At 50.5% G+C, this 24222-nt stretch overlaps 1 protein-coding gene across 2 annotated transcripts; it reads right to left on the bottom strand.

Annotated features, from left to right (window-relative positions):
- Window positions 1-1673: 1673 nt before the first annotated feature.
- Window positions 1674-23342, bottom strand: ZFYVE27 (zinc finger FYVE-type containing 27). 2 transcript variants are annotated; one of them, XM_035026580.1, is made up of 12 exons: window positions 23137-23342; window positions 21686-21883; window positions 17401-17471; window positions 15385-15571; window positions 12935-13030; window positions 12506-12618; window positions 11648-11787; window positions 10990-11061; window positions 9276-9420; window positions 4666-4712; window positions 4279-4360; window positions 1674-3274 (listed from the first exon to the last, which is right to left on the bottom strand). In XM_035026580.1, exons 2-12 carry the CDS (start codon window positions 21880-21882, stop codon window positions 3210-3212), a joined length of 1215 nt encoding a protein of 404 aa, XP_034882471.1. In that variant the 5' UTR covers window position 21883; window positions 23137-23342; the 3' UTR covers window positions 1674-3209. The 2 variants fall into 2 exon arrangements, with proteins under 2 accessions (XP_034882471.1, XP_034882479.1); XM_035026588.1 differs by having other exon boundaries at window positions 23133-23216.
- Window positions 23343-24222: the final 880 nt, after the last annotated feature.

Below are 24222 nucleotides of genomic sequence, written 5' to 3'. Positions count from 1 at the left end.
TGCGTGGTACAGACTACTTCACCAACACTACGCATCGTTTTTGTTTTCCGAAAATAATACTGTCTCTGCTTTTTCAAACTACACTTTGGCCTCAGATGCTTTCCTGAGTAATAGTCTAAGATGAGTCTCTGGTTTAAAAAAACAACAAACAAAAAACAAACACTGTGCTAAGCCATCCAGGACAGAGCTGTCTTGTCCCTAAGAGTGCCAGGATGGCAGTAACAGGTTGGCCTTTGGGGAGCACTTCCTGTGCTCCAGGCACCGTGCTCCATGCCTCGAGTGGATGGTCTCGCTTACTCCTCACGGCAGCCCTCTAAGGGAGACAGCGCTATTACGCCCATTTTACAGAGGAAAGCAGCACAGAAAGGCCTGGGGGCAATGCCCCTGTGGAAACTCGCTTCAGCGCGGCTACGCTGATGGGAGAGGTTGGCCAAGTGTGGGGCCGGCCACAGCACTGCCTATTTCTTACTGCCCACAGACTCTCGCTGGCTAACACAGGCCGCTCCTGCTGAGGAAGGCCCATCCTCTCACGCCGTGGGGAACACACCTCTTCAAACAGATGTGGTGTCCCCCCTGGAGTGAGGCGCCGGCCGGGATGATCTCTGAGCAGCCTTCCAGCTGAGCTACCCATGACACACGCCACCCACGAAAGTGCAAGCGCAGCCCCGGCTGCCTCTGCCCTAGGCCTGTGCCATCACTGCTGTCCCCCTCCCCCGCCACCTTTACTGCTCCTCTGGACCCCGGCTGCTGAGGCCACTCTGCTACTTTTTAAAGTGAACACAGTCTTCTGTAAAAACTGCCAGGAAAAGGTCCTGGCTGCTCCCCTGCCTCTCGAGGCCCCTCGGAGCTGCTGGGGCTCCCCCTTACTAGGGGAAGTTCCCGAGCTAGGCAGAATCCCATCCTGGACCAGGCCACGGCCTCTGTGAGCTGCGCATGCATGGAGCCATGAGAACATGGCTGCAACCTAACCTCAGCTCTGACGCAGGGTCTCTCCTGCCGTCTTCACTGCCATGGGCCTCCATCTGGAAGACACGGCTCATAGCCAGCTCTGGTCTGCAAAGTGCCATGCCAAACCTTTCACTGCCGCTGGTCAACTTCCTTTGGCCTCAATGTCCTTACCTATAAAATGGGGAGAACAGTGCCTACCTCATAGGACCATCATAAGGATTACATAAAATGACGTGTGTAAAGCCCTCACCACTGTGCCTGGCACCCAGTATACACCCCACAAACCCTGCTTTCAGAGAACCGCTTATCTGTCCCATCTCACAGCCAATCCTCTTCCAGCTGCCTTCAGCCTCCCGAGGGCCAATCCTTTTTTGCTTTCTAAGAAGGATTAGCTAAAATCTTTCCGTTCTAAAGCCTGCATTGTTTAGTGTTTGACAAGTCCTGGTCCTAACCCCAACTGCTCACAATTCGGTCACAAGATGGGAGTCTCGAGTCAATCTGACAAACATGCGCTGAGCCCCACCCGCACGAGGCACAGCTTTCCTCCCTCCACCCCCCACCCTACCCCCCCACCCCACCCCCACCCTGCCGACGACAGCAGCCTCCATGCCCCCTCCAGCCCTGTCCTGCAGACACAGCGCAGGCCTGCAAACTCAGCCAGCGCAGGGTGACTCTGGCTCTCCAGCCTCAGAGAGAGGGTTAGTGCAAGGACCAGGACGAAAAGGTCAGAAGCTTGAGGGCCTTTTTATTGACAATTCTCCATATACACAGAGATCCTTTTCATTCCTCTCCAGTGTAAATAAAGCACAGGGTACTTAACTCTCATCTCTTAACAAAGGAGCCCGAGGCCTGCCTGGTTCCCCAGGGACTTGCACCTCCCTGGCCTGTTGCGGGCCCCTGGCTGCCGAGCCCTAACTAGCCCCAGAAAGCTGGCCCAGGATGGCCTTGTCTCCCCAGCCTGCCTCCTCGGATCCTTGCTCAGCCTCCTATGGGTCCTGGGTCCCCGCCAGCCCATGACTCCAGGGAAGCATCCTGGAGCAGGAGAAGCCCCCCATTGTCTCCATCCCACTCCTTGTGCCACATGTTCCCAGGAACCATGCAATAAATAAATAAATACTTCAAAAAGGCAGGGTAGCTCCAGGGGAGAGAAAGGGTGCCTGAGCCCGCTCAAGGCTTAGGAAGAGACACTGGTGCCCTAAGAGTCCAGAGTGAACATACAATTATTGAAGAGAGGATGGGGACCTCCATGGCCTTAACCCTTAAGTTAGACTGTCCTGCTGAGGAAGAGCACCAGAATCTAGGACCCAGCCCGGAGAGATCCTACATTTCCCAGGCCCCCAAGGGTCAAGGGCTTCAGGACCTCTACTCTGCTCGCCTGTCTCACACTCCATGGGACAAGGGGCCAGGGAGGGGGAACACAGCTCTGGACCAGAGGAGGGGTGCCTGTGGCTCTGAACAGGAGGAGTAAGAGTGATCTGAATGCCTGGCATCTACCCAGGGAGGCTGTCACCAGGGTGATATGTGGGCTGAGATTCTGCAAGTCAAAGTTTCTGCAAGGTGAGCCTGATGTCCTTTGAGCTGCTGGGGCTCCCTATGTTTTGCTCCATTTAATACTAAAGGACTCTGACAGGCCCTTCTAAACACGCCGTCCTCTGGGAGAACATGGAAACTTCAACCCTGATCTAGGACTTTTGGTCTTGTTAGCTCTGGCCACACCCTCTGGTGGAGAAACAATGAGATGCTGATGCCTGAAGCAGCAGAGCTGGGTCATGCCATGCCCAAGCCCTTCTGAAGGCTCTCAGAGGCCAAGGGGCTGGCCCAGGAACCAGCAAAGGAAGAATCTCTTCTCCCAGTCTCTGATCTGTGGTCTCCTAGAATTGTGAGGTGTGGAGAGACACCCTGATGCTCAGAGATCCCTACAGAGACCAGGCCTAGCTCACTACTGCCCTCTAGTTTATATTCCCTGCCCAGCTCTGAGTCCACTAATTTCAGCCCAGGGCAGAGGAGGGCAAACCTGCCAGACCCTCCAGGGGCTCCTCTTCCCTCTGGGTTTTGAGAACTGCCACTTACTGGCCACCCGCAAGAGAGGGGAGCAGCTCCAGAACCCCCCCAGCTGGAGACAGCAAGGATAGGAAGGGGAAGCCTACCGAGCGTTCAGGCCACATTTGCCCAGCACACACCACAAGGGGCTAGGGACAGGAAAGTGAGGCCTGCTGCTGGCCCCAAGGACCGACGCCCACTTTGGACCCCAGCCCCTCTTCTCACTTGCTCAAGGTCTGGTTACACGAGGCACACACAAATACAGTCTCTCTCTGGGCTTCGGGGGCTGAAAAGGAGGAAGAACTTGGTGAGACACTTCCTCATGCCCTTTGGTTCTTGGCCCCCAATACTACAACCATCTCCCCGACCCCCAAAGCCCCACACAAGCCACCCACCACCCAGCCCACATCCTCGCTAACCCAGCTCCCTAGCCTGCCCTCAGACTCCTCTTTCCGTGTGGACTGGGGACTTCGGGAGTGACCATACCAAGAGCAGGCCTCTCCCAGGTGCTCTGCATTAGAAATTATTTTGGCACCAACAAAACACCACTAAAAATTTTTTTTAGTAAAATACCAGAAGAAAACTTTCCAACATGTTTTAACAGCAGTTATCTCTAGGTAGTAAGATTACAGGATTACTTTTTTCTTCCTCCTTCTATATAATGATCTCCAAATCTTCTAGAATAAGCATATGCTACTTGCATGATGAGAAAAACAAAAAAAAAGCCTCAATTTCTGATTACAGCACATTATAGGCAGTGTGCAGAACATGCTCCCACTACTTGTAGAACGTGCATGTGCATACATATGTATCTTGCACATGGTGCCCTTCCTTTGTTTATCTGTATCTTTGGTTTTGTTTACAATGAGTATGTACAGGTTTTATAGAAGGAAAGAAATTTTTCATTTTGTTAAAAGCGTTACCAAGTTAATGAGAAAAAGAATAAAATTCAGCACAGTGGTTTCCTCTGGGGAAGGCAGGGTGGTGCTGGGAGCCTTGGGGTGCTGCTAATGCTCTGTTTTTTAACTTCAGTGAAGAAGCCACAGATATTCACTACTAAGCCTTATAATTCAGATATATTAAATATATTGTTTTGCATGCCTAAAATACTTCAGTGTTTTGTCTGTTAAAGGACAGTGGAGATGTTTCTCCAGGCCAGACAGGATCCCGAGTCCCCCTGCCTTCTCACTGACCCGTTGCTCCCTTCCCACGCTGCAGCAGCCCTTGGAGGAGGCAGGAACCAGCCAAGCCCTCCCAATGCCCTGACCCCGGGCTGCCTGCACCACTCACCTGTGGCCCCCATGGAGGACTTGGGCACCTTGAAGGAGCAGCACCGAGAGCAGAAGCTGTTTCCACAGTTACTGCAGCTCCGCTGTGAAGAGCCATGGTCAATATCAGATGCATCGCCCACAGCGGGAGCCCCCCACCTTCCCATCAGCTGATCTCACCCAAGGAACCTGGGACTACCTTGGGAACAGGGAGGTGCCCAAGTGGGGGCAGGACGGAGTAAACACAACATCCAATGGGAAGGCTAGTGAAGGCGTGGGCACAGGGACAGCAGATCCTCGCTCACCTGAGCAAACCTCGGACCCCAGGCCCAATGTGGCCCAGTGACTCCCCGCTACTGCCCTGCACCTCATCCCAAGTCCCCGCAAACACACCCTCAAGGAGACTTACCCTCTTCTTCAGCACTGAAAAGGTGGCCGAGCAGCCCGTACAGTTCCCTGACAAACAGAGGCAGCAGCTCAGCCTCAAGCTAGCCCAGGGCTCTGAACTCTCACCTGTTCCTGGCTCTTCTATGGGACCACTCAGGACGCCAGCCCAGCCCAGTCATGGCTGGGAGCAGTGAGCAAGGGAGCAAAGTCCAGGGCGCCTGGGGGGCTCAGTCGGTTAAGCATCTGCCTTCGGCTCAGCTCATCATCCCAGGGTCTTGGGATCGAGTCCCACATAGGGCTCCCTGATCAGTGGGGAGTCTGCTTCTCCCTCTACCCCTCCCCCCAGCTCGTGATCTCTCAGGCTTTCTCGCTCTCGCTCTCAAATAAAATCTTTGGGGGGAAAAAATGGGGGGAGCAAAGTCCAGATCCAGAGACAGAAGGGGACTCAAACTAATAAGGAAATTCCCAGGGCACCTAGGTGGCTCAGTCGGTTAAACATCTGCCTTAGGCTCAGGTCATGATCTCAGGGTCCTGGGATCGAGCCCCGCATCTGGCTCTCTGCTTAGTAGGGAGTCTGCTTCTCCCACTCCCTCTGTAATCTCTCTTGCTTTCACTCTCTCTCAGATAAATAAAATCTTTAAGGAAAAAAAAAAAAACAAGGAAAATTCCCATGGTCCCTGAGAATCCATGTCTCCATACTATACACAGCTGCCAGTCTGTGTGCCCTCCCAGGACTAAGAGGCCCCACCTGCAGGTCCTGCCAAAACCGAAAAGCATCCAGCAGAATCTGCTCTCTGGAAATCACACCAAGCTAGGGGGGGACCTGATAACAGGCATCCTTCAGAGAAGGCAGCTCCAATGAGCTCAGATGAAACCTGCCTGCCACGACCCTTTCCTAAGTGCCTCCTTAAAATAGTCTGCCCACAGGTAATTCAGAAATGCCTAGAACCCCAGACTCCTGCTTCCTGTCATCTGAAGATTCCAGGAGAGGAGCTCAGAACCAGGCACCTTCCAAGAAGATATGCAGGGCAGGGGCACAGACACTGAGTGGTGGGCAGGACGGAGCAGGGCAGAGCCGTGACAGACTCCACCTAAACCACCACACACGAGATGATCAAGTTTCCGGACCATGCTGGAGGAGTCAACAGCAGCTTAGCAAATGCAAGGGAGGAGGCGAGGGGTTGTAAGAAGAGATGAAGGACAGGGAGGGAGGGAACCGACGGTTCTTTCAGAAGCTACTATGCTCACCACCCACCCGTGCTCCCAGGAAAATTACAGACGGAAAAGGTGGACTGCAGCAAAGACAGTCTGCTGAAGGGGGCGCATGCAGGTGAATGAAGGGAACCAAAAGGCGGAGGCAAACTGAGGCCTGAGGAGGAGAGGAAAGGCCACACTGTGCCTGATGGCTTCACCAAGCTCCAGGAACAAAAGCAAACCCTGAAGAGAACAAAGAAGGTTCCAAGGGCTATCCCCAGGAGGCAAAAATCTCCATGTAAACAGGGGGCACTGAGCCAGGGGAAAAAGCCCAGGGGACCACGGTGGGCATGAAGGTGCTCCCGAAAGGGGCTACAGAGCCCAGCCCAGGGCTACGGGCCCAGAAGGAAGCTGAGTTGGGTCCTGAAAACACTTGAGAGTGGATAATAAAGCTACTGGAGTAAGTGTCTACAACTTGGGGCCCAAAGGCCTCCTGGGATCTGGCCAGAGCAATTAGCAGCTTCAGGAAGCACTGTTGGGCCTCTTGAACCACCTATGTGGCCAGGTACGGAACCCCGGGCCTCACCTTCACACAAAGGCCCAGAGCTACATGTGGTCTCTTCCTCTGTTCCTCCAGAACCCCCTGCAGCCCTTGTTACAGGACACTCCCTGTGTTCAAGGAAAGACGGGCCTGCCCAAGATAGAGCAAGGAGAAGCCTGAGGCCAAGGTGCGTAAGGTGAATGCCATTGCTGCCAGGTAGCTCCTGGGGCCTGGCAGAGGAGAGGGAAAAGCATAGCAGGTACTGCCGCCTTGATGCCAAACCAGCAACCACTCTACTCCAAGACTTTGTCCCCCACACTAAGAATGTGGGCAAAGCAACCCACTTCGGGGCACCCGGGTGGCTCAGGCGGTTAAGCGTCCAACTCTTGGTTTAGGCTCGGATCATGATCTCATGGGTTGTGAGATCGAGCCTCTCTCTAAGAAGTAATCTTTTTTTTTCTTTTTTTAAGATTTTATTTATTTGAGAGTGAGAGAACATGAGTGGGGGTGGGGTAGGCAGAGGGAGAGGGGGAAGCAGACTCCCCACCAAGCAGGGTGCCCGATGCAGGGCTCAATCCCATGACCCTGAGATCATGACCTGAGCTGAAGGCAGACATTTAACCCACTGAGCCACCCAGGCGCCCCAATAAATAAATCTTTAAAAGAAAGAAGAAAAAAAAAGCAACCCACTTCTGCTTCTCCTTAACAAGGGGGACAAGGGGCATGGGGCAGGGGATTGGAGCCACTCAAAGACTGACACTCAGGCCCAAGTCCAGGATGGAATGTCAGGGCCAAGCATCCCAGGGCAGCCATGTGGTCTAGTGAAACCAACATGTACCCAAGCACAAGCCTGGGCCTGGGAGGGCTTAGGATGCTGACACCAGCTCAAGACAGGTATATGGAGGAGAGCAGCCCTGTTCCCTTCCAAAATCTTCTGACTCTCCCTGCCCCCATCCTTAGCAAAGGGCCTGACTCATCATGTGATGATGCCACAGGAGCAAGAAAGAGCCTAAGACTGCATGGGCCCTGCCAGGGTAACGGTCAAAGAGCCTCCGGGACAGAACGGGGCCACATAGAAGCCCCTGAGCAGCCTGTCCTCATTTGTCCCATGCATCCCCATCCTCCACGGGCAGCCGGAATGGAGTGGCCCCGAAATCTGCTCATCTCACCCTGGGAGCCAGACCCAGGAGCAGAGCTGCTGTACCTGCCCTCACAGCAAGGAGCTTGAGAACATCTCAGGGAGAAGACTGCGAGCAGTCTTAAAGAATGGGAATTAAGAGAGGCTTAGAAAAAAGCAGCATTTTCTGCCCTTGCCAGCCTCATGTGAACCTGAAAGGCCTTCACCATCCCGGCCGGGATTACCTGAACCAAAAACCAAATACTGAAATAAGACAGACATAAAGCCAGAGGACTTCAGACACTAAGGCAAAAAGGGAGCATGTTGAGTGAGAAAAAAACACAAGAACAGAGGAGCCAGACCAGATGGCTTGGACTTGAGTCACAGCTCAACCATGGCTGAAGACATGGGGCAAATCACTTTTCTCACCTGAGGTTACTCACCTGCAAATGAGAACATCTAAGGGCCTTTACTTAAAATTCATACTGACGAATGAATCACATGCTAGAGCAAGAATACTAATTCTTACATAGTGTCACTTGGGACTTCTGGAACCCAGCTGCTTCTAAGCCCCTAAGAACTGCCTGTCCCTATCACACCTACCATCTGGACTAGATGAGTCCGTGTACATGCAAGTGCACTGAACACAGTGCCCCAGAGAAGTCAGTGATCATCACAAATAAAAGGGAACTCGAAATGACTGGGGCATACTCACAGAGCAGAAAGAAACAGCATGTCCAGGACCTCGAATCCTGAAAAACAACTGCCCTGGGTGCTACAGGGGCAGGAAGGCAGGCCCCTGGATGCCCTGGGTCAAATGCCTCAAACGAACCAGGGCTTCTCCCAGGGTGCAGAGCCTAGAACTCACTCCCACCAGAACACACAGTGTAGCCACCTCCTCCTCCTGGTAGCTGACTCCAAGCAGAAACAAGGCTCTTCCTCAAAACCAGCATGACCCCCAAGTCACTTGCCCTCTTCAGCCAGAACTCTGTCTGGCTCAGCAACCGCTCTCCTGGTCTGACAGGTTTCCCACCATGCCAACAGTCAAGTCTACCCTTCTCCAAAGCTGCCTTCCTTGATCCACCCCCACCCCACCCCCAGGAAAATAAGGACTAGCCAGTCCATGAACTGGGCTGAGGAGAAGGGACCTCAGGGTTCTATCATGTGCAAAGGAAGATAGTTTTTGCTTCAACTTGTTTCAACCTGAGTAGGGAAGATCCAGACAAGCTGCTAGGCACCTGCAGGATGGACCAGGACCCCTCATGTTAACAGCACCCCTTATTCAGCACTTACTGTGACCCAGCCAGCACTGTGCTACCACTTAATAAACATCACCTCGTTAGAGACCTCTAAGAACCCTGTGAGGTAAGAACTGTTATTACTGCCCTTTTTTAGAAAGGGAAACTGAGGCACAGAGAGGTTACATCATTTGCTCAAGGACACCTTGAGCAAAGTTGGGATCTACACCAGGCAGTCAGACGCTACATTCTGTTCTCAGCCATCATGCCACACTGCCTTCTGAGCCTCTGCCTCAGGATTACATCTCTCTATAGTCCTGAAGTGGCGTTTCTGGAACAGAGTGCCTCAACTTCCCGCAAGTTAACGTTCAAGAAGGAACCCACACTCACTCCCTTGGCAGTCCCATTGTGTGTCCACTACCTTCCCCGGGGCCCGTAGACGTAGCTTTACTCCTTGCTCTCATCACAAACCAGGAGCCACAATTCCAAAACTCTGGCCCCGTGGTGCCCACACCGCCCCCATTCCTCAGCCCTGGCCGTACCAAAGTTGTTGGTAGGGTAGCGTTTGCGGAGCCGCTCTGTGAGCCGTGACACCTTGCTACGCAGCACCTCATTCTTGCTCAGGAACCCGTTGTCCTGCAGAACCAGTTCATCTTCTGCTGGGCACGGGGCACCTTCATCATCCTCCTGTGGGAACAGCTCCTTCCAATCCCGCCCACCTCGTAGCAGGGCTCCAGGAGCCACGTGCAGAGGCCCCCAGCACGGCCGACCCCACGAGGCACGGGGACAGCCAGCTCAGTCACCCTCCCCCTGCCCGGCCCCTGCCTGCCTCCCCAAGGCTCCTACTTACCAGCACCACCAAGTGTGTCTCCTGCCTCCCAAGGTGCGCGGGAGAAGGAGAGAAGAGAAAACAGAGAGAGATAGCAAGAAGGACGCCGCTGAGAGGAAGAGCCCCAGGCAAAAGGAAACACGGAAGCGCCACTCTGAGTTCTGCCTGAGCACGCCACAGAGGGTGACGTTCACAGAGGGCCCCAGAAAAGGAGCCCAGCGTCAAATCGGCTTGAGAGAAGCTGGGTACTACGGTTTCTCAAACTGGGTGAAATAATGCATTAAAAGTTGCTCATTACTTCATTAGAAGAGAACAGAAAATATCCCTTAGAATGTATTTTCAGAAAACTTTTGCTTCATTTAAGTTTTACACATTTTACCGACGTTAAGTGTGAACTAGGCTAAGATGTACAATGTGGTCACTACTGTGGGTTAGGAACTGAAGAGCCCGAAAGCCCTGGTGTGTACGCTCCCTACACCACCAGCACCAAGATGCACAGCCTGCAGTCGTATATCCGAGTCTGGGAGAAATCTTTAAGCAGTTGAAAATGTAAATGCTGACATAGATGAGGCTGAGGTGAGAGTGAAATGGGCTAGGGTAAATCACAGGCAATGCACAAGGCCCTTTTCTTATACCTCAATGTCCCCCTTTACAAAGAGACGGAGAAATGACTTCCTGCCATATGGAAATGCAACAGCACAGCTGTGACAACAGCAACCACACTAGGACTCAGTGACCAGGGGCAAGGAGGGTGGAGGCAGGGGTGGGGACTAGGTGACTTTTCTAAAGGGGACAGTCACTCCTCAGCTACACTGACCACCGCACACTTGGGGCTACCAGAGCTGCTTTTTCAGAGAAACTGAAAATCCAGGCTTGTCACTGAAATCTCTCCATTTGTAAATGTTCTTAAGTCTTGGATGCCAGATAAAATGCTTCTGTAAACTACCAGTTTGAATCACTGTCTTAAAATCAGGAGGACTCTTTGACCTAGTCCTTGGCCTACAACCACTTTCTCTAGCTTCCCCTCCCTGCCCCCCAAAGAGACATCTTTCAAACCTCATTCTGCGTAAGAGCAGCGAGAGACCCGGAACAGTGCCCTCCCCCAAATCTGCCTGCCCCACATCCAAGGCACCAAGCCTAGAGTCTCCAGCCTAGGAGGTAAATGATCCACCCCCCAACACAGGGTGCTTCCCAGAGGCTTCCAGAGCCATCCCACCCCTGAGCATGCATGACAGATGAGGTCAAGCACAGAATGGGCAGAAGTTCAGAGGCACCCTTTCATCCAGTGAGCTCTAGCTCACAAGTTCTGACTGCTCATTTGGATAAAGAGGACTGAAAAACCTAGACTTGGGATGTGAGAAGCCACCCAGCTCCCGGACCAGGCTTCTAGCCTGATCGGTAGAGGGTGGTGGGGAAGGGCCACCCACCTCAATCGCATCTTTAAACTCCTCATCGGGCTCAGCCTCCTCGGCCTCCTCCACACTGCCAGGCGTGAGGTCCTGGGAAGAGAGATTATTACAGAGGGAGAGGTGAGGGCAGCCCTGCCCTCTAAGGTAGAGGCCACCAGCTTCCTGGAGCAAATGTCCAGGTTGCCTAAAACAGCCATTCCTGCCCCAGAGGAGATGGCACACCTGCAAGAAAGAAGTCACGGGAAGGAGGGCACCTCTGACCTAGCAGAGACAGGGAAACGGGCCCAAGGGCACAGAGGGCCCTGTGGTGGCTGCCCAGCCAGGTGCCCGAACCACAGGGCCTGCTCTGGGTCCCGGCCCCCCGACGCTGGCACAAGAACTCTGTGCCTCAGCCTTCTCCTCTGCAGAAGAGAACCCTCTCACTCTCAGAAGCAACCTACACCCCACAGGGTTGATATCTGTAAAGTACTTAGAACAGCGGAGTCAGCATTCCACAAAGCACACAGTAGCTGTTATCATTACAATTATTATTATGAAACGTTTCAGAAAAGAGGCGGCCAGGGAAGCAGCAGGAATGTACAGAGGCCAGGAGCTGTGTGGCATGAACAAGCTGGGAACCAGAAGGCCCCCCAACCTGCCCGCAGGAGGCTCTGCCCTGACGGTGCGGGGCACTCACCTCTGTGGGCGTGGGTGCGGGCGTGCAGTCCGGCAGAGCAGACGTCCCCGCAGCCTCCAGCGGTGGTGCGCTCTCAAAGACGCTGTCTTTCTGCTTGGGCTGCAGCCGCTGCTGCAGACATACCCTGTACTCAGACACCACTACCCAGGGCAAGAACAGAGTGGGAGGCAGAAACAGGATGGAATGAGTGGTGCTCTGCGGGTACCCCCTTCTACAGGTGGCTGGCCTCTTCCACCAGCAGCCCACTCTCTGCTGCAAGAAAGTCACCCTCCTAACTCTGAACAGATCACCTAACCTAAGCCTCATAAGCAAAACAGAGATCCTACCCCCCAACCCATGGGATTGTTACAGAGGGATTAAATGTAGTAAGTGCTCGATGAATTACAGCTTCTGTAACTAATTATCCAACTACAGGGAAGAAAACAAATATAGCAATCACCCAAACATATGTAGAAGCCCAGGTTTCTGTGGCTCAGGGCCTCTCCAGATTGCCTCACGGCTTTAGAAGCTAGATGGCAGATGAGAACTCCGGGATTACACAGAGAAGTAACAGCTACTCCAGGTGGCTGCGTCCCAGGAGGCGGGTGGCAGCACTGGGAAAACATCCCTCCCTCATCTCCCAGAAGCCACCACATCACATAAGCAGGGATTCACCTGCCTCGGGAAGGGAAAGGGACCCCGACAGTAGCAGCCTTCCCTGGATGCCCCCTGCCGTCAGATGCAGAGCCCAGGAGCCCTCCCAGAAACTACCCTGGTGTGGTGCTGCCCCCTTGTGGAAGGCACAGCAAACGGATGATTAGCTGTAGAGACAATCGGGGGAGCCTCGGCCCCATCTCTGCTGAGCTGTCCACGGCTTACCTCGGAAGAACTCCACATTCCCCAGAAAGAGCGTGCTGTTTAAAAGGGCAAGGACCCAGCACAGGGGCAGCAGATACAGCACGCAAACCGTGCCCAGAAGAGCCCCATAGAACCTGCATCGACAGAGAGGAATCGCAGCATCAGAAATTCCTGCGATTAGAAGGAAATCACTCTGGAGCATAGCCACATGGCAACGGGCACACTTAATAAACATGACATCTGCTAATCAAACAAGTGGGTGAGAGATTACATGGTGAGTTATGTTTCTACTATTAAAATATTGTTGCTACACCTAAAAGGTGTCTAAACAAAAGCCATACACCCCAGCCCACAAGTTCACGTGCAGGTCTGCACACAAGAGCCTCAGAGGCTCTCCTCCCCTGAGCAAAGCCCTGCAGGGCAGCGGTGGGGAGACCAGGGGCCACTCACTGCGAGGATGTGGCGGGGTTCTCCCAACGCAGCACGCGGTAGACAGCTTCACAGGTGCGGCACAGGCAGCTCAGGAAGGCCTCCAGCTGGATCAGGCTGTGGGCATGGTGGGGGGCCTTCCGTGAGCCGCACACCCACAGGCCTGCCAGAGCTTGGGGCCACAGAGCCTAGGACTTCATGGGCACAGCTAGCCAGGGACAGCTGGTCTCTTCGAACCCATGGCAGGGGCCGGAGAGCTCAGGAGAACCTGCATACATGTCAGTCCCCCTTTCAGAACCCCTACAGAGATGCACATAGGACAAATGTTCCCGCTTGGGTCTCTTCCTAGCTGTTGATGTCGAGCCAGCTGCTTAACTTTCCCAGGGCCGAGGTAAAATGAGGAGCAGGGCAGCCCCCCTCACAGACACACTACAGCCGTAGGATAAATGGCAGGATAGAGATCACTGTGTCTTCACCTGGGGTGTAAGGCAGACTCACTTGGAGAGTTTTAATAGATGCACCCCCGGAAGCAATGAATGCATACTGCACCCAGATCTTGGTTTCTGAAAGGCTCCATGGAGAAATGGCTGATTCCAGAGCAGGAACAGTGCAAGCATAAGATGAATCTGAATATCATATGCACTCAGAAATGATGGGCGGCTCAGTCAGTTGAGCATCCAACTCTTGATTTTGGCTCAGGTCATGATCTCGGGGTTGTGGGATCAAGCCCCACATCAGGCTCCGTGCTCAGCGGGAAGTCTGCTTAAGACTCTCTCTCTCCCTCTGCCCCTCCACCCCCACCCTCCCACCCCCATGCGCATGCGCTCACACACTAATAAATAAAGAAATCTTAAAAAAAAATAATGGGGACATATCAAAAGAACACAGGAGCCAGTTCAAAAGAGCTCCTACTGCCAAACCTAGGACAATGAGATCAAAATAATGACAGTAATGGATTACAACCCATTAAATAAAATTAAGAATCTTGAGTTCATACTGATAAGATGGAAGAGCTCTTTCTTAGAGCAGATGCTAGCTAACAATGCCAATTAGAAAATCACCTTCACAACTATCACAGTAATAAAGTGATAAAGATAAGACCCAGCAATGGTCATTTTATAGTAGAGAAACCTTAACCAAACGATCAAAGTTAGAATCTCCCCTAATGGGACAGACTGACATGATGTACCTCCTGATATGATATACTGACAACAACACATTGCTTGTCATATTCCTGGAAAAATGCAATCTAATCATAAGGAGCCAAACAACCCCAAATTGAGGGAAATTCTACAAATAGTAAGTTCATCTTATTTAAAAGTGTCAAGGTCATGAGAAACAAAGACTAAGGAAGTATTCCAGGTTACAGGAGACTAAGAAGACATAAAAAACTAAATGTAACGTATGACTCGGGACTGGATTCTGGAGGAGGGGAAATTTATATAAAGACCTTATTAATACCACTGGTAAAATTTGATTATGAACTATATATTAGATAACTTCAGAAATGCTAATGTTAGCCATGTAAAATTTTCTAATTTTGATTATACGATTATGAATATATAAGAGAACGTCCTTGTTCTTAGGAAAGAAGTATTTGGGGTAAAAATGCATGATGCTTGCAACTTACTTTCAAGTGGTTCAGGAAGAAAAAAAGTAACATGCAAGTGAAGAGCAACAGATGAAGCCAATGTGGCAAATGTTAATAATTGTTCTAGCTGGGTAAAGGGCCTATGGGAGCTCCTCTGTATTATTCTTGCAACTCCCATTTGAGTTTAAAGTCATTTAAAAAAGGTGGGGGATACCTAGACCCCACTCCAGAAAACTGACTCAGACAGGGGCCAGGCCCAGGCCTCCGTTTGTAACTTTTTTTTGAAGCTTTGCAGATGCTATGGTTAATGTTATTCAACGGTCTTAATATGGCTCTTCGGAAGTACCAGCTCTGTCACACTTAGGAAGCTTCTCGATAGTGTAGCAATGGTGACTAACCTTTACTGAACACTTCCTGGGTACGAGACACTCATTCAGTCTTCACAACCACCTATGAGGTAAGTCTACTATTATGCCATTTAACAGGTGAGGAACCTGAGGCACAGGGAGACTGAGCAACCCACCCAATGCCACAGAGCAAGTAAATGGAGGGCTGGGATTTGAACCCTGGCTGTGGCTCACGTGTGCAAGCGCTCAGTCAAGACCCTAAACTGTCTCTCTAGTGGAAAGAGCACAAGTTGTGAAACCAGCTAGATCTGGATTCTTATCCCAGGTTGATCACCTTTTCCTTGTGTAAGCCTTTATCTTCATCCATAAATGGAGAATAATAACAGTAGCTACCTCCCAGAGCTGTTCAAAAGATCAAAGGAAAGAACATCTGTGGTTTCCCTTATACAACGCCTCACCCAAAGCAAGCACTCAGTGTGGTGGCCACTATTACTGTGACCATGTCCCATCTCCCCAGCCCCTTCCATACTCACAAGCTCTTCACCTCAGCCACAGCCTCGGGGCGAGACAGGTGAACTTTCTGGAGGTCCTCCTGCCTCACGCTGTGATACTTCCTCCGCATCAACTCAGACTCAGGCAGCCGTGGCCGGCAAACCTCCTGAAGGTAGCCCAGAAGGGCAGGCACTGAAATCATCAGGGCACCCACTGAGTACCATGCACCTATGGGATCAATAACACGGCAGGTAAATGAGGTGCAAGGACCAGGAGCCTCTGCCCACCAGATGCCCACATGCTCGTTCCCTCACCTCCTCCAGGGCTCTGTCCAAAAGGCCTTCCCTGATCACCTCGGGTGAAAGAGTATCTGCCCTGCTCACTCTCCAACCCTTTAACTCAGCTTTATTTTCTCCTCACAGAATTTATCACCACATGACTGATTACAGGCATAGTTGTTGTCTCCTCTACAAACATAGGCTCTTGGGGCGCCTGGGTGGCTCAGTTGGTTAAGCGACTGCCTTCGGCTCAGGTCATGATCCTGGAGTCCCGGGATCGAGTCCCGCATCGGGCTCCCTGCTCGGCAGGAAGTCTGCTTCTCCCTCTGACCCTCCTCCCTCTCATGCTCTCTGTCTCTCATTCTCTCTGTCTCAAATAAATAAATACAATCTTAAAAAAAAAAAAAAAATTAAAAAAAAACAAAAACAAAAACATAGGCTCTTGAAGGCTGGGACTTTATCCGTTTGGTCACTACTATAGCCCCAGACCCATTTTTTTTTAATATTAACAAACCTATGCTGGCACACAGTAGGTGGCTCGTGCCTGGAGTCTGGCCACTAGGAGTGACTGACACTCTGACCTCTGGGCCACCGGAGCAGACTGGAAGCCTTTCCTTTGGCTTTCAGAATACCACAGACAGACCACTGTGAACCCAAAAATGGGGAGGCTGAGAGAAAAATCCAAAGGATCTTCTTCCAGGTAGCAGGGTACCCCCAGAGCAAGCTAACAGAGCACTGGGCACAGAGTAAATGCTAGTTAAATATCTGTCGTAAGAGAAACAGAAAATGAGGTCTTATGTGAAAACCGGGTTTATTTTCAACCCACTGAATCCATATCTGTGTAGGAAATAAAGGAGACACTTGAGAAATGCAAGTTTGATAGAAGAATGAATACATGAATAAAGGACCCCGCTCCTCAGAACATTCTGTCTCAGGCCTTTCACACATCTCCCCCCAGGGGTTCAGCTTTTTCTGTAGCCACCTGTCAGTTCAAACAGGAAAAGGGCTGGGTCCTGGTATATCTTGTCACAAAAGGTCCCCAGGAGACATCACTACCCAAGATCTCTAGAGCCACCCACCTGTCCACACATCTACCTCAAAGGCTTCATGCCACAGACCCCTCACAGCTGGTGACTGCCCAGCAGCTCCCTCCAGGCTCACCTGCTGAGCCAGAGAAAATCAACGTATGTGGCAAAAATCTCTTAACCATTCACCTTCCTGGCACCTTCACCCCATGTCATGCCCCCACTGACCCCAGAATCAGCTTGGAAATCAAAATGGAAAAAGGTCACACCACCAGTATTCAGTCAAGAAGGAAACAATAATCCCTGCTCGGCAGGGAGTCTGCTTCTCCCTCTGGCCCTCCCCCCTCTCATGTGCGTTCTCTCTCATTCTCTCAAATAAATAAATAAAATCTTCAAAAAAAAAAAAGGAAACAATAATAATAGCTACAATACATTGGCTGCTTACTCTATGTCAGGCACCATGCTAAAAGTTATATACAGGCTACCTTGTTCCTCACAACTACTCTCTGAGGAGAGCACTATTATTATCCTCCCTTTAGAGATGAGAAAAATTAGGCCTTAACAAACAGGTTAAAGAACCTGCCACCTCAACAACCCAGCCAGGATTCTAGCCCAGAGTGTCTCTCTCCAGAGCCGGTTTTCTGACATCAAGCAGACATGGAGGCCAACTCCATGGCAAGACAAGTGGCCACTTCTGGGAATTCCTTCCCACATCCATTCACAAAAACCCCCTGCCCCTGGAATCAGTTCTTACCCTCATTCAAAGTGAGGAACAAGATGTTGAGGCCCAGGCAGGTCAGCAAGGAACACAAAGGCATCTGCCACCTACAACACAAGAAAGTCCTGGTCACTAAAGATGGCCACTCCTCCAGTTGGGGTGGGGGGAGGAGACAACCATCACAGGTGGGTCATCAAAACCAGGAGCAGGAGGAGGGGGCCTGGAGCTCAGAGTGTCAAAGAGAAATGAAAAGTGGGCCTCTCACGTAGACAGGCAACTGGGAGAGGAGTTAAGGTCACACATTAGGCCCCGGGATAAGGAAAGGTATCCTCTCAGAACTAGACCTGTGGAACTTCCTCCCAGAAGAAGAATTTATAAAATATCTGTTAAGAAACCCAGTTAATACTGTTTAACCGTGTTTTGTAAGGTTCTGGTCTCTTTAAGAGGTGACAATAACGAACTTTCTTCTTTAAAATTTTCCCTTATTCTTTTTTTACAATTTCACAGGAACATATACTCACTGTGCAAGATTCATCTAATACAAAAATCAAGAGAACAAAACGTGAAGGATTTCTGTGACCGCATTTGTGACTTCCTCTGATTTCTGAAATTTTGAGATTTTAACATACATTAATCCAAAAGGAGAAAAAATAATGAAGATTTTGTGTGGTGTTTTTTTTTTTTTTCAAGATTTTATTTATTTGAGAGAGAGAGAATGAGAGACAGAGAGCATGAGAGAGAGGAGGGTCAGAGGGAGAAGCAGACTCCCTGCTGAGCAGGGAGCCCGATGCGGGACTCGATCCCGGGACTCCAGGATCATGACCTGAGCCGAAGGCAGTCGCTTAACCAACTGAGCCACCCAGGCGCCCCGATTTTGTTTTAATATATCAAAAAAGAAATTGAAACTGGAGTATAGCGTTCTTTCATAAGACATGCCCTAAGTGAACTTGAACAGCCGGAAGCACATGAAGACCCAGCCCCCACCAACACCACCAAATAGCAGCGCAGAGGCCCCAAAGAGGAAAGAAGACCAGAGACTTGAGTTGCTGAGGACAATCAAATTCTGCTGGCTTCATCCCTGATAAAGGATATTTAATAGGGGAAAAGGAGCACAGATATAACAACAAAGGCATGGACGCCTATAGTCTAAACAGCAGTGTAGGGGCGCCTGGGTGGCTCAGTCGTTAAGCGTCTACTTTCAGCTCAGGTCATGAATCCAGGGTCCTGGGATCGAGCCCCGCGTCGGGCTCCCTGCTCAGCAGGAAGTCTGCTTCTCCCTCTCCCACTCCCCCTGCTTGTGTTCCCTCTCTTGCTGTCTCTTGCTCTGTCAAATAAATAAAATCTTTAAAAATAAATAAATAAATAAAAATAAACAGCAGTATAGCATCTATAAGGTCAGCCAACTGAGGAAGAGTCAAAGAGGAAAACAGGTAAGCTGCTGGCAAGCAATGTATTCAGAACTTCAATGTATTTTTTTTTAAGATTTTATTTTATTATTTATTTGATAGAGAGACAGCAAGAGGGAACACGAGCAGGGGGAGCGGGAGAGGGAGAAGCAGGCTTCCCGCTGAGCAGGGAGCCCGATGTGGGGCTCGATCCCAGGACCCCGGAATCATGACCTGAGCCAAAGGCAGATGCCCAACGACTGAGCCACCCAGGCACCCCCCAATGTATTTTCTTTTGCTGTGATTGAGGTCTTTCAGTTGCTAAATGAGGTTCACTAAATTATGTGCTTTTATTTTTTTGTGGGGGAAGAGGGGGGGCAGTGGAAGGGCAGAGGGAGAGGGAAAGGGAGAATCTCAAGCAGATGCCCCGCTGAGCACGGAGATGACACAGGGCTTGATCTCACAACTCTGAGATCATGACCTGAGCCGAAATCAAGAGTCAGACACTTAACTGACTGAGCCATCCAGGTGCCCCTGCTTCTATTTTTTTGTGAAAGTTATGAGTAAGGGAATGAAATGACCTCTGTCTGCCTTTCTCTGAAAACCCAGCATCCCCCACTGTGCCACCCTAATTAGGCCTCAGAACCAGCTAATGGCAGCTACAAGCGTAAGAGCAAATTAAAAGTCTGGTCTAAGGGGGCGCCTGGGTGGCTCAGTCGTTGAGCGTCTGCCTTCGGCTCAGGTCGTGATCCCAGAGTCCTGGGATCGAGCCCCGCATCAGGCTTCCTGCTCGGCAGGAAGCCTGTTTCTCCCTCTCCCACTCCCCCTGCTTGTGTTCCCTCTCTCGCTGTGTCTCTCTGTGAAATAAATAAATTAAATCTTTAAAAAAAAAAAAAAGTCTGGTCTCAGGACAATCCCATTTCAGAAATAAAAACATCATAGAGCCACTGAAGTCACTTTCACTGTAAAACCTCCCCATTCTTTCTCATATCTTTACTGACACTTTGGTCATAGAGATCCACCTACTAGAGTAGCTGATCCCAGAAGAGAGGTGTCTTTTAAAAATCTAATGCAGCTCTAGGCTTCAGACCTAACAGACAAAGCTCAAGATTAGGTCCCTCTTGAAAGTCAAATCCTCTTTACTAAGAAAAGAACAATCAAAAGGACAAACTAATCGGACAGCCATTTTCACAGACCAGTGCTCTGTCTCCCAGTGGCACAGAACCACAAGCTCCTGGAGGCTCTTTAGGCCAAATGCTGCTGCCCCTACATCCAGTTTTAATCAATCCCACCACATCCTCACATTTCTAATTGCATAAAATGGAAAAATCCTAACATATGAGTGCCAAGAAACACCAAGAGACCAGCGGTGGAAAAGGTGAAAGGCAGGCTATATTTAACTTTTGTGCTTTGCCACAGAAGGGTAAAACACACAAACATACTCACACACCTGCATGTGTGCACAGCAGAAAACCCAAAGACTAAAATTCATTTCAGCTGGATGGTCACGGTGGGATTATAAAACAAGCCCCTCATACCATCATCTCCCCTATCCCTTGCACCAAGGGGACAGTGATCTAATGGTAGAGAACACTACTATGGAATACAAACTCGCTCACTTCTAGGGCTGATGCCATAAATTAAAGGGGTTCTGAGGTGAACAAGAAAAATTTAAGGCCTTGTTCAGGGAGTAAATAATAAACCTCCCACTATTTCCAGACTGAGGTAAGAATGAATATTCAATAGCACTCTTAACCCAAGGTTAACCCAGGTTAACCCAACTCCTGCCTCCTGCCTCTCTCAGAGGACTGGAAAGTTTTATGAGAATCTGATGAAAACTAGAAGCTTCTCCCTTAGAAATACACATGCGTGTACATACAAAGTTTTACGTGTAGTCTCAGGAGGTTCAGTGAGCCCTCAAGCCCCACTCACAAGCTCCAGGTTATGAATGTCTGCTCTGTAGGACAACCAGGTTTTATGTGGTTCCCAATATTAGGAACACATGACCTTTGTGGGGGAGGGAGTTTCACTTGAATATGATCCAACCTTTAAATCTAACTTCCAATTTGCACCATGAGGAAGCAACCAGGCAAATCTAAGTAGGAAATTCTCCAGGACCGTCAGCTCTGTCTCCAGCAAGTCAGTATCATGAAAAAGAAACTATTTTAGATTGAGAAGACTCAAGGGACATTATAACCACAAAGAATGCACAGTCCTGGATTGCAATCTGATTTGACCAAAACATGACATTCTTGGGACAACTGAGGAAATCTGAATATGAACTGGGTATAAGATGATATCAAGAAATTATTGTTAACTTTGTTAGGTGTGATGTTGCTTTTTCTCATTAAAAAAAAGTCCTTATTATTTAGAAATAAACTGAAGTATTTAGGGAGTGGAATAGCATATATCTGTCCTTAAAATTCTTTAAGATAAGAAATAAAGTGAGCTGAAAAGGGAAAAAAGAAATTATATGGAGGATGAAAATCAAAGCAAAATAAGAACAAAAAATTTTGAGCTCCGTAATCCTAAAAGATTAGTGAAAAGGGTACCTGCTTATTCACAGGTACTTGTATTTAACTTATGTTCAACTTTACATCCTAATTTTAATATTAATTATGCTAATACTGATAGAAAAGGAAAAAAAAAACCTTTAAGATTTAGAAGGCCCGATGTTCAAGGCTAATTAGCAGTCCTGAGGTATGTATGAGCTTATTGAATGACAAAGAAGAAACTCTGGTGAAAGACCATCTGGTTCCCAGGGCCTGCCTCTCCTGGGGTAGGTCTGGAATAAGCCCAGGGAACCAATGGACCTCCCAGAACCACTCCTCATGAGGGCAGAAAGGACAGCCCAGCAACTGCCTAAGTGGCCAGCACAACTATGGAGCAGAAAAGCAGAAGGTCTAGCTGGTCAGAGCAACTCTACAGTCTGTTACCTGAGCAAGTACCGGACACCGTCACCTGCATCCTTCAGGGGTTCCAGGTAGATCTCCAGCCTCTTGTAGGACAGAACCAAGTTGAAAAGATCAAATGCCGGGGACTTGGTAGGGGCAGGTGGAGACTCCAGGGGAACCTCAGGCATCACGCTGGGGCTCACCTCTGGCCCACTCCCCTCACGCTCTGATGTCTGCATCCTGCAACCATAATAATTCCTGACATTTGCATTGCACTTCCAATCCCCAATACACTTCTCCTTACATTAGTCTATGTGGTGCCTATAATAAACCTGTGAGGTAGGAAGGGTTACAGGTGGAATACCCATTTCACAGAGAGGAAAAACGTTCAGCAGGGTGAAGTGAATTGCCCAGATATAAATCCTGCTCTTCTGACTCTCCAACTAATGTTATTCCCCACAGACCCATCAAGAGTATAAACCATAAAGACCAAGCGCACATGGCTGCTGGGAAGAGGCAGCCTGATGTCTAAAGAGAAATGATGACCTGGAATATTTTTCACCCACTCCTGACCTGGTTAATTCCTACTCATCCTTCAGGTAACGGCTGAAACATTGTTCCCTTGATCTGAGAGGTCTTTGCCAATGCCCCCAGTCTGGAATGGGAGACCCTCCCCAATAATCCCAGTGGATCATGTACTTGCCCTAACAGCATTTATCACACCAAAGTAAAACTCCCTGCTTTCTTGCGGGTCTGTGCTTCTTAACTTGGGAGCTCCACCAGATCAAAAACTATGTCTTCCATTTACCACTGCTTCTGCACTCAGTGGAAGGTTAATTAATGCTCAGTGAATGAGTGAATGAACTGTCCATCCTCTAGGACTCCCATGCTTTCTCCCTCCCCGCCACATCTTCTAACGCTTCCTTCTTCTTTCTGTTCCCAACAACTTCCTGGACCATTCCTGCCCATTACCCTCCCTTTTCCCTTGAACCCCACGGGGCAGTCACCTCCTTCCATAAGGCCCTGTTCCCATCTCCCCTCTCCGATGGGGAGACCCCTCACCCTCTTCCCTAATTTCAAAGTCCTACCCCAAACCCTAAAAAGAAAAGGAGGGGACAGAAAGGGCGGAATCTTGACGCACAGCAACATAAGCCAGTCCCTCGCAATGGACTGCGACCTGACCTGGGATTGGGGGTGTGGGTGGGGATGTGACCAAGGCGCCACTGGGAGCCCGAAATACCCGCAGGTGGAGCTCGGACTAAAGGACCCAAAAAAGCCCTGGAGGGGGTGAAGCTGGTCAGCGCCGGCAGAGGCCTGGACCACCAACCCTCTGCAGCCCACGGAGCCCCTTCGGGCCCTGCGGCCTAGACCAGGGAAGGCCACGCCCAAAGTCGCTGGGCCAGCAAGTGGCGGCCCCCGCTGCGTCCAGGCGCCCAACTCCACACAGTCGGCAGAGACCCGGAGGTGGGGGGGGGTGGTGACACCTCACCTACCCGGTCGCTGGGTTGGTGGGGGAGGGGCGGGGACGGCCAGGGAGCCCTGGAAGGGCCACTAGACCCCGGAGCGTTTCCTCAGGGCCGCCCCACCCCGAGGACGCGCCTCTTTCAAAGGCCTCTCTGAAGTCGCAAACCGGAGAGCCTCCTCCGCCTCCCCCGCTGTCGCCGCTTCCGGGACGCGAATTGCTCTGCGGCGGCGTGTCCATGACGTCATCACGCCCACCCCGCCTTCCGCTCCAGCGTTTAGCTCCGCCCGCCCTAGCACAGGTGAGCGCCCTCGTCAGCACTGCGCCTGCGCATCTTTCCTCGCTTAGCCCCGCCCAGATTCAAGTGGGTCCCTGAGTGACCGCGGTTCACGAAATATTGCGGAGCCTCGGGAGCACGAGGTTTACGGCCGTGCATCTCGCCGCTTTGGTCCAAATCCAACCCATTCGTCTAAGCAGGAGTCAATGTTTGTACCTCTTCTCTGATTCTCCCAGCTGGAAGGTATCATTTACCCCTCCAAACAGCTGGAACCTAGACAGATCCAAATCCCCACACCGACCACTAAGCTATATTCAGAAATCCTCGTACTTCGCAGAGGAATGGGCCTGGCTTTGTGGCTGGGCCAGGCTTGTCTGCTGGACTCTGCCTCTCCTCCTTTAGGATGAGTCTAGAAGTATAGAAAAACATTTTTTTTTCTTTAATATCTTAGCTACCTGAAATTTCCCAGGTAGTTAAGTAAATCAGTAATTTACTCCAAAGGTAAATTTTGGTTTCTTTGCAATTCCTTGTTGGGTGGGCCTGGACCACTGGCCTCACACTGGCTGTGGCCAGTAGTATTATTGGTTCTCTCTTCTGGCAGCTCTGCAATTGAGAGATATTATTCAAGAACTAGACATTATTCGGAGGGAACACTGGAGGATATAAGAAGGCTCTAAAGACCAGAAAGGGACAACAGTCACGACCAGTATCAATGAACAAAGGCTTCCCCCGGTAACTAGACACTGGTTAACTAGACTCCGCTTTTGGGAATCTAACTCAATTTTGTATAATGAAGTTCTCCCAGTTCCTTCTTTCCCTTCTCCAGCATTCTGAGTCTTC

Source organism: Mirounga leonina, unplaced genomic scaffold, assembly GCF_011800145.1.
Source record: "Mirounga leonina isolate KUSES-001 unplaced genomic scaffold, KU_Mleo_1.0 Mir_114, whole genome shotgun sequence".
In the NCBI taxonomy this organism is placed as follows: domain Eukaryota; kingdom Metazoa; phylum Chordata; class Mammalia; order Carnivora; family Phocidae; genus Mirounga; species Mirounga leonina.
Note: the sequence above shows the minus strand (reverse complement) of the source record. Positions and strands in the feature narration are given on the sequence as shown.

Bases quoted from the DNA above. Each gene is read 5' to 3' on its own strand.
- ZFYVE27 (XM_035026580.1), bottom strand. From the start codon at position 21,882: ATGCAGACATCAGAGCGTGAGGGGAGTGGGCCAGAGGTGAGCCCCAGC. The intron at 11,788-12,505 runs GTAAGCCGTGGA...TGCCCTGGGTAG, and splicing joins GAATGTGGAGTTCTTCCGAG to TGGTGTCTGAGTACAGGGTA. The intron at 4,713-9,275 runs GTACGGCCAGGG...TCTGTTTGTCAG, and splicing joins CTACCCTACCAACAACTTTG to GGAACTGTACGGGCTGCTCG.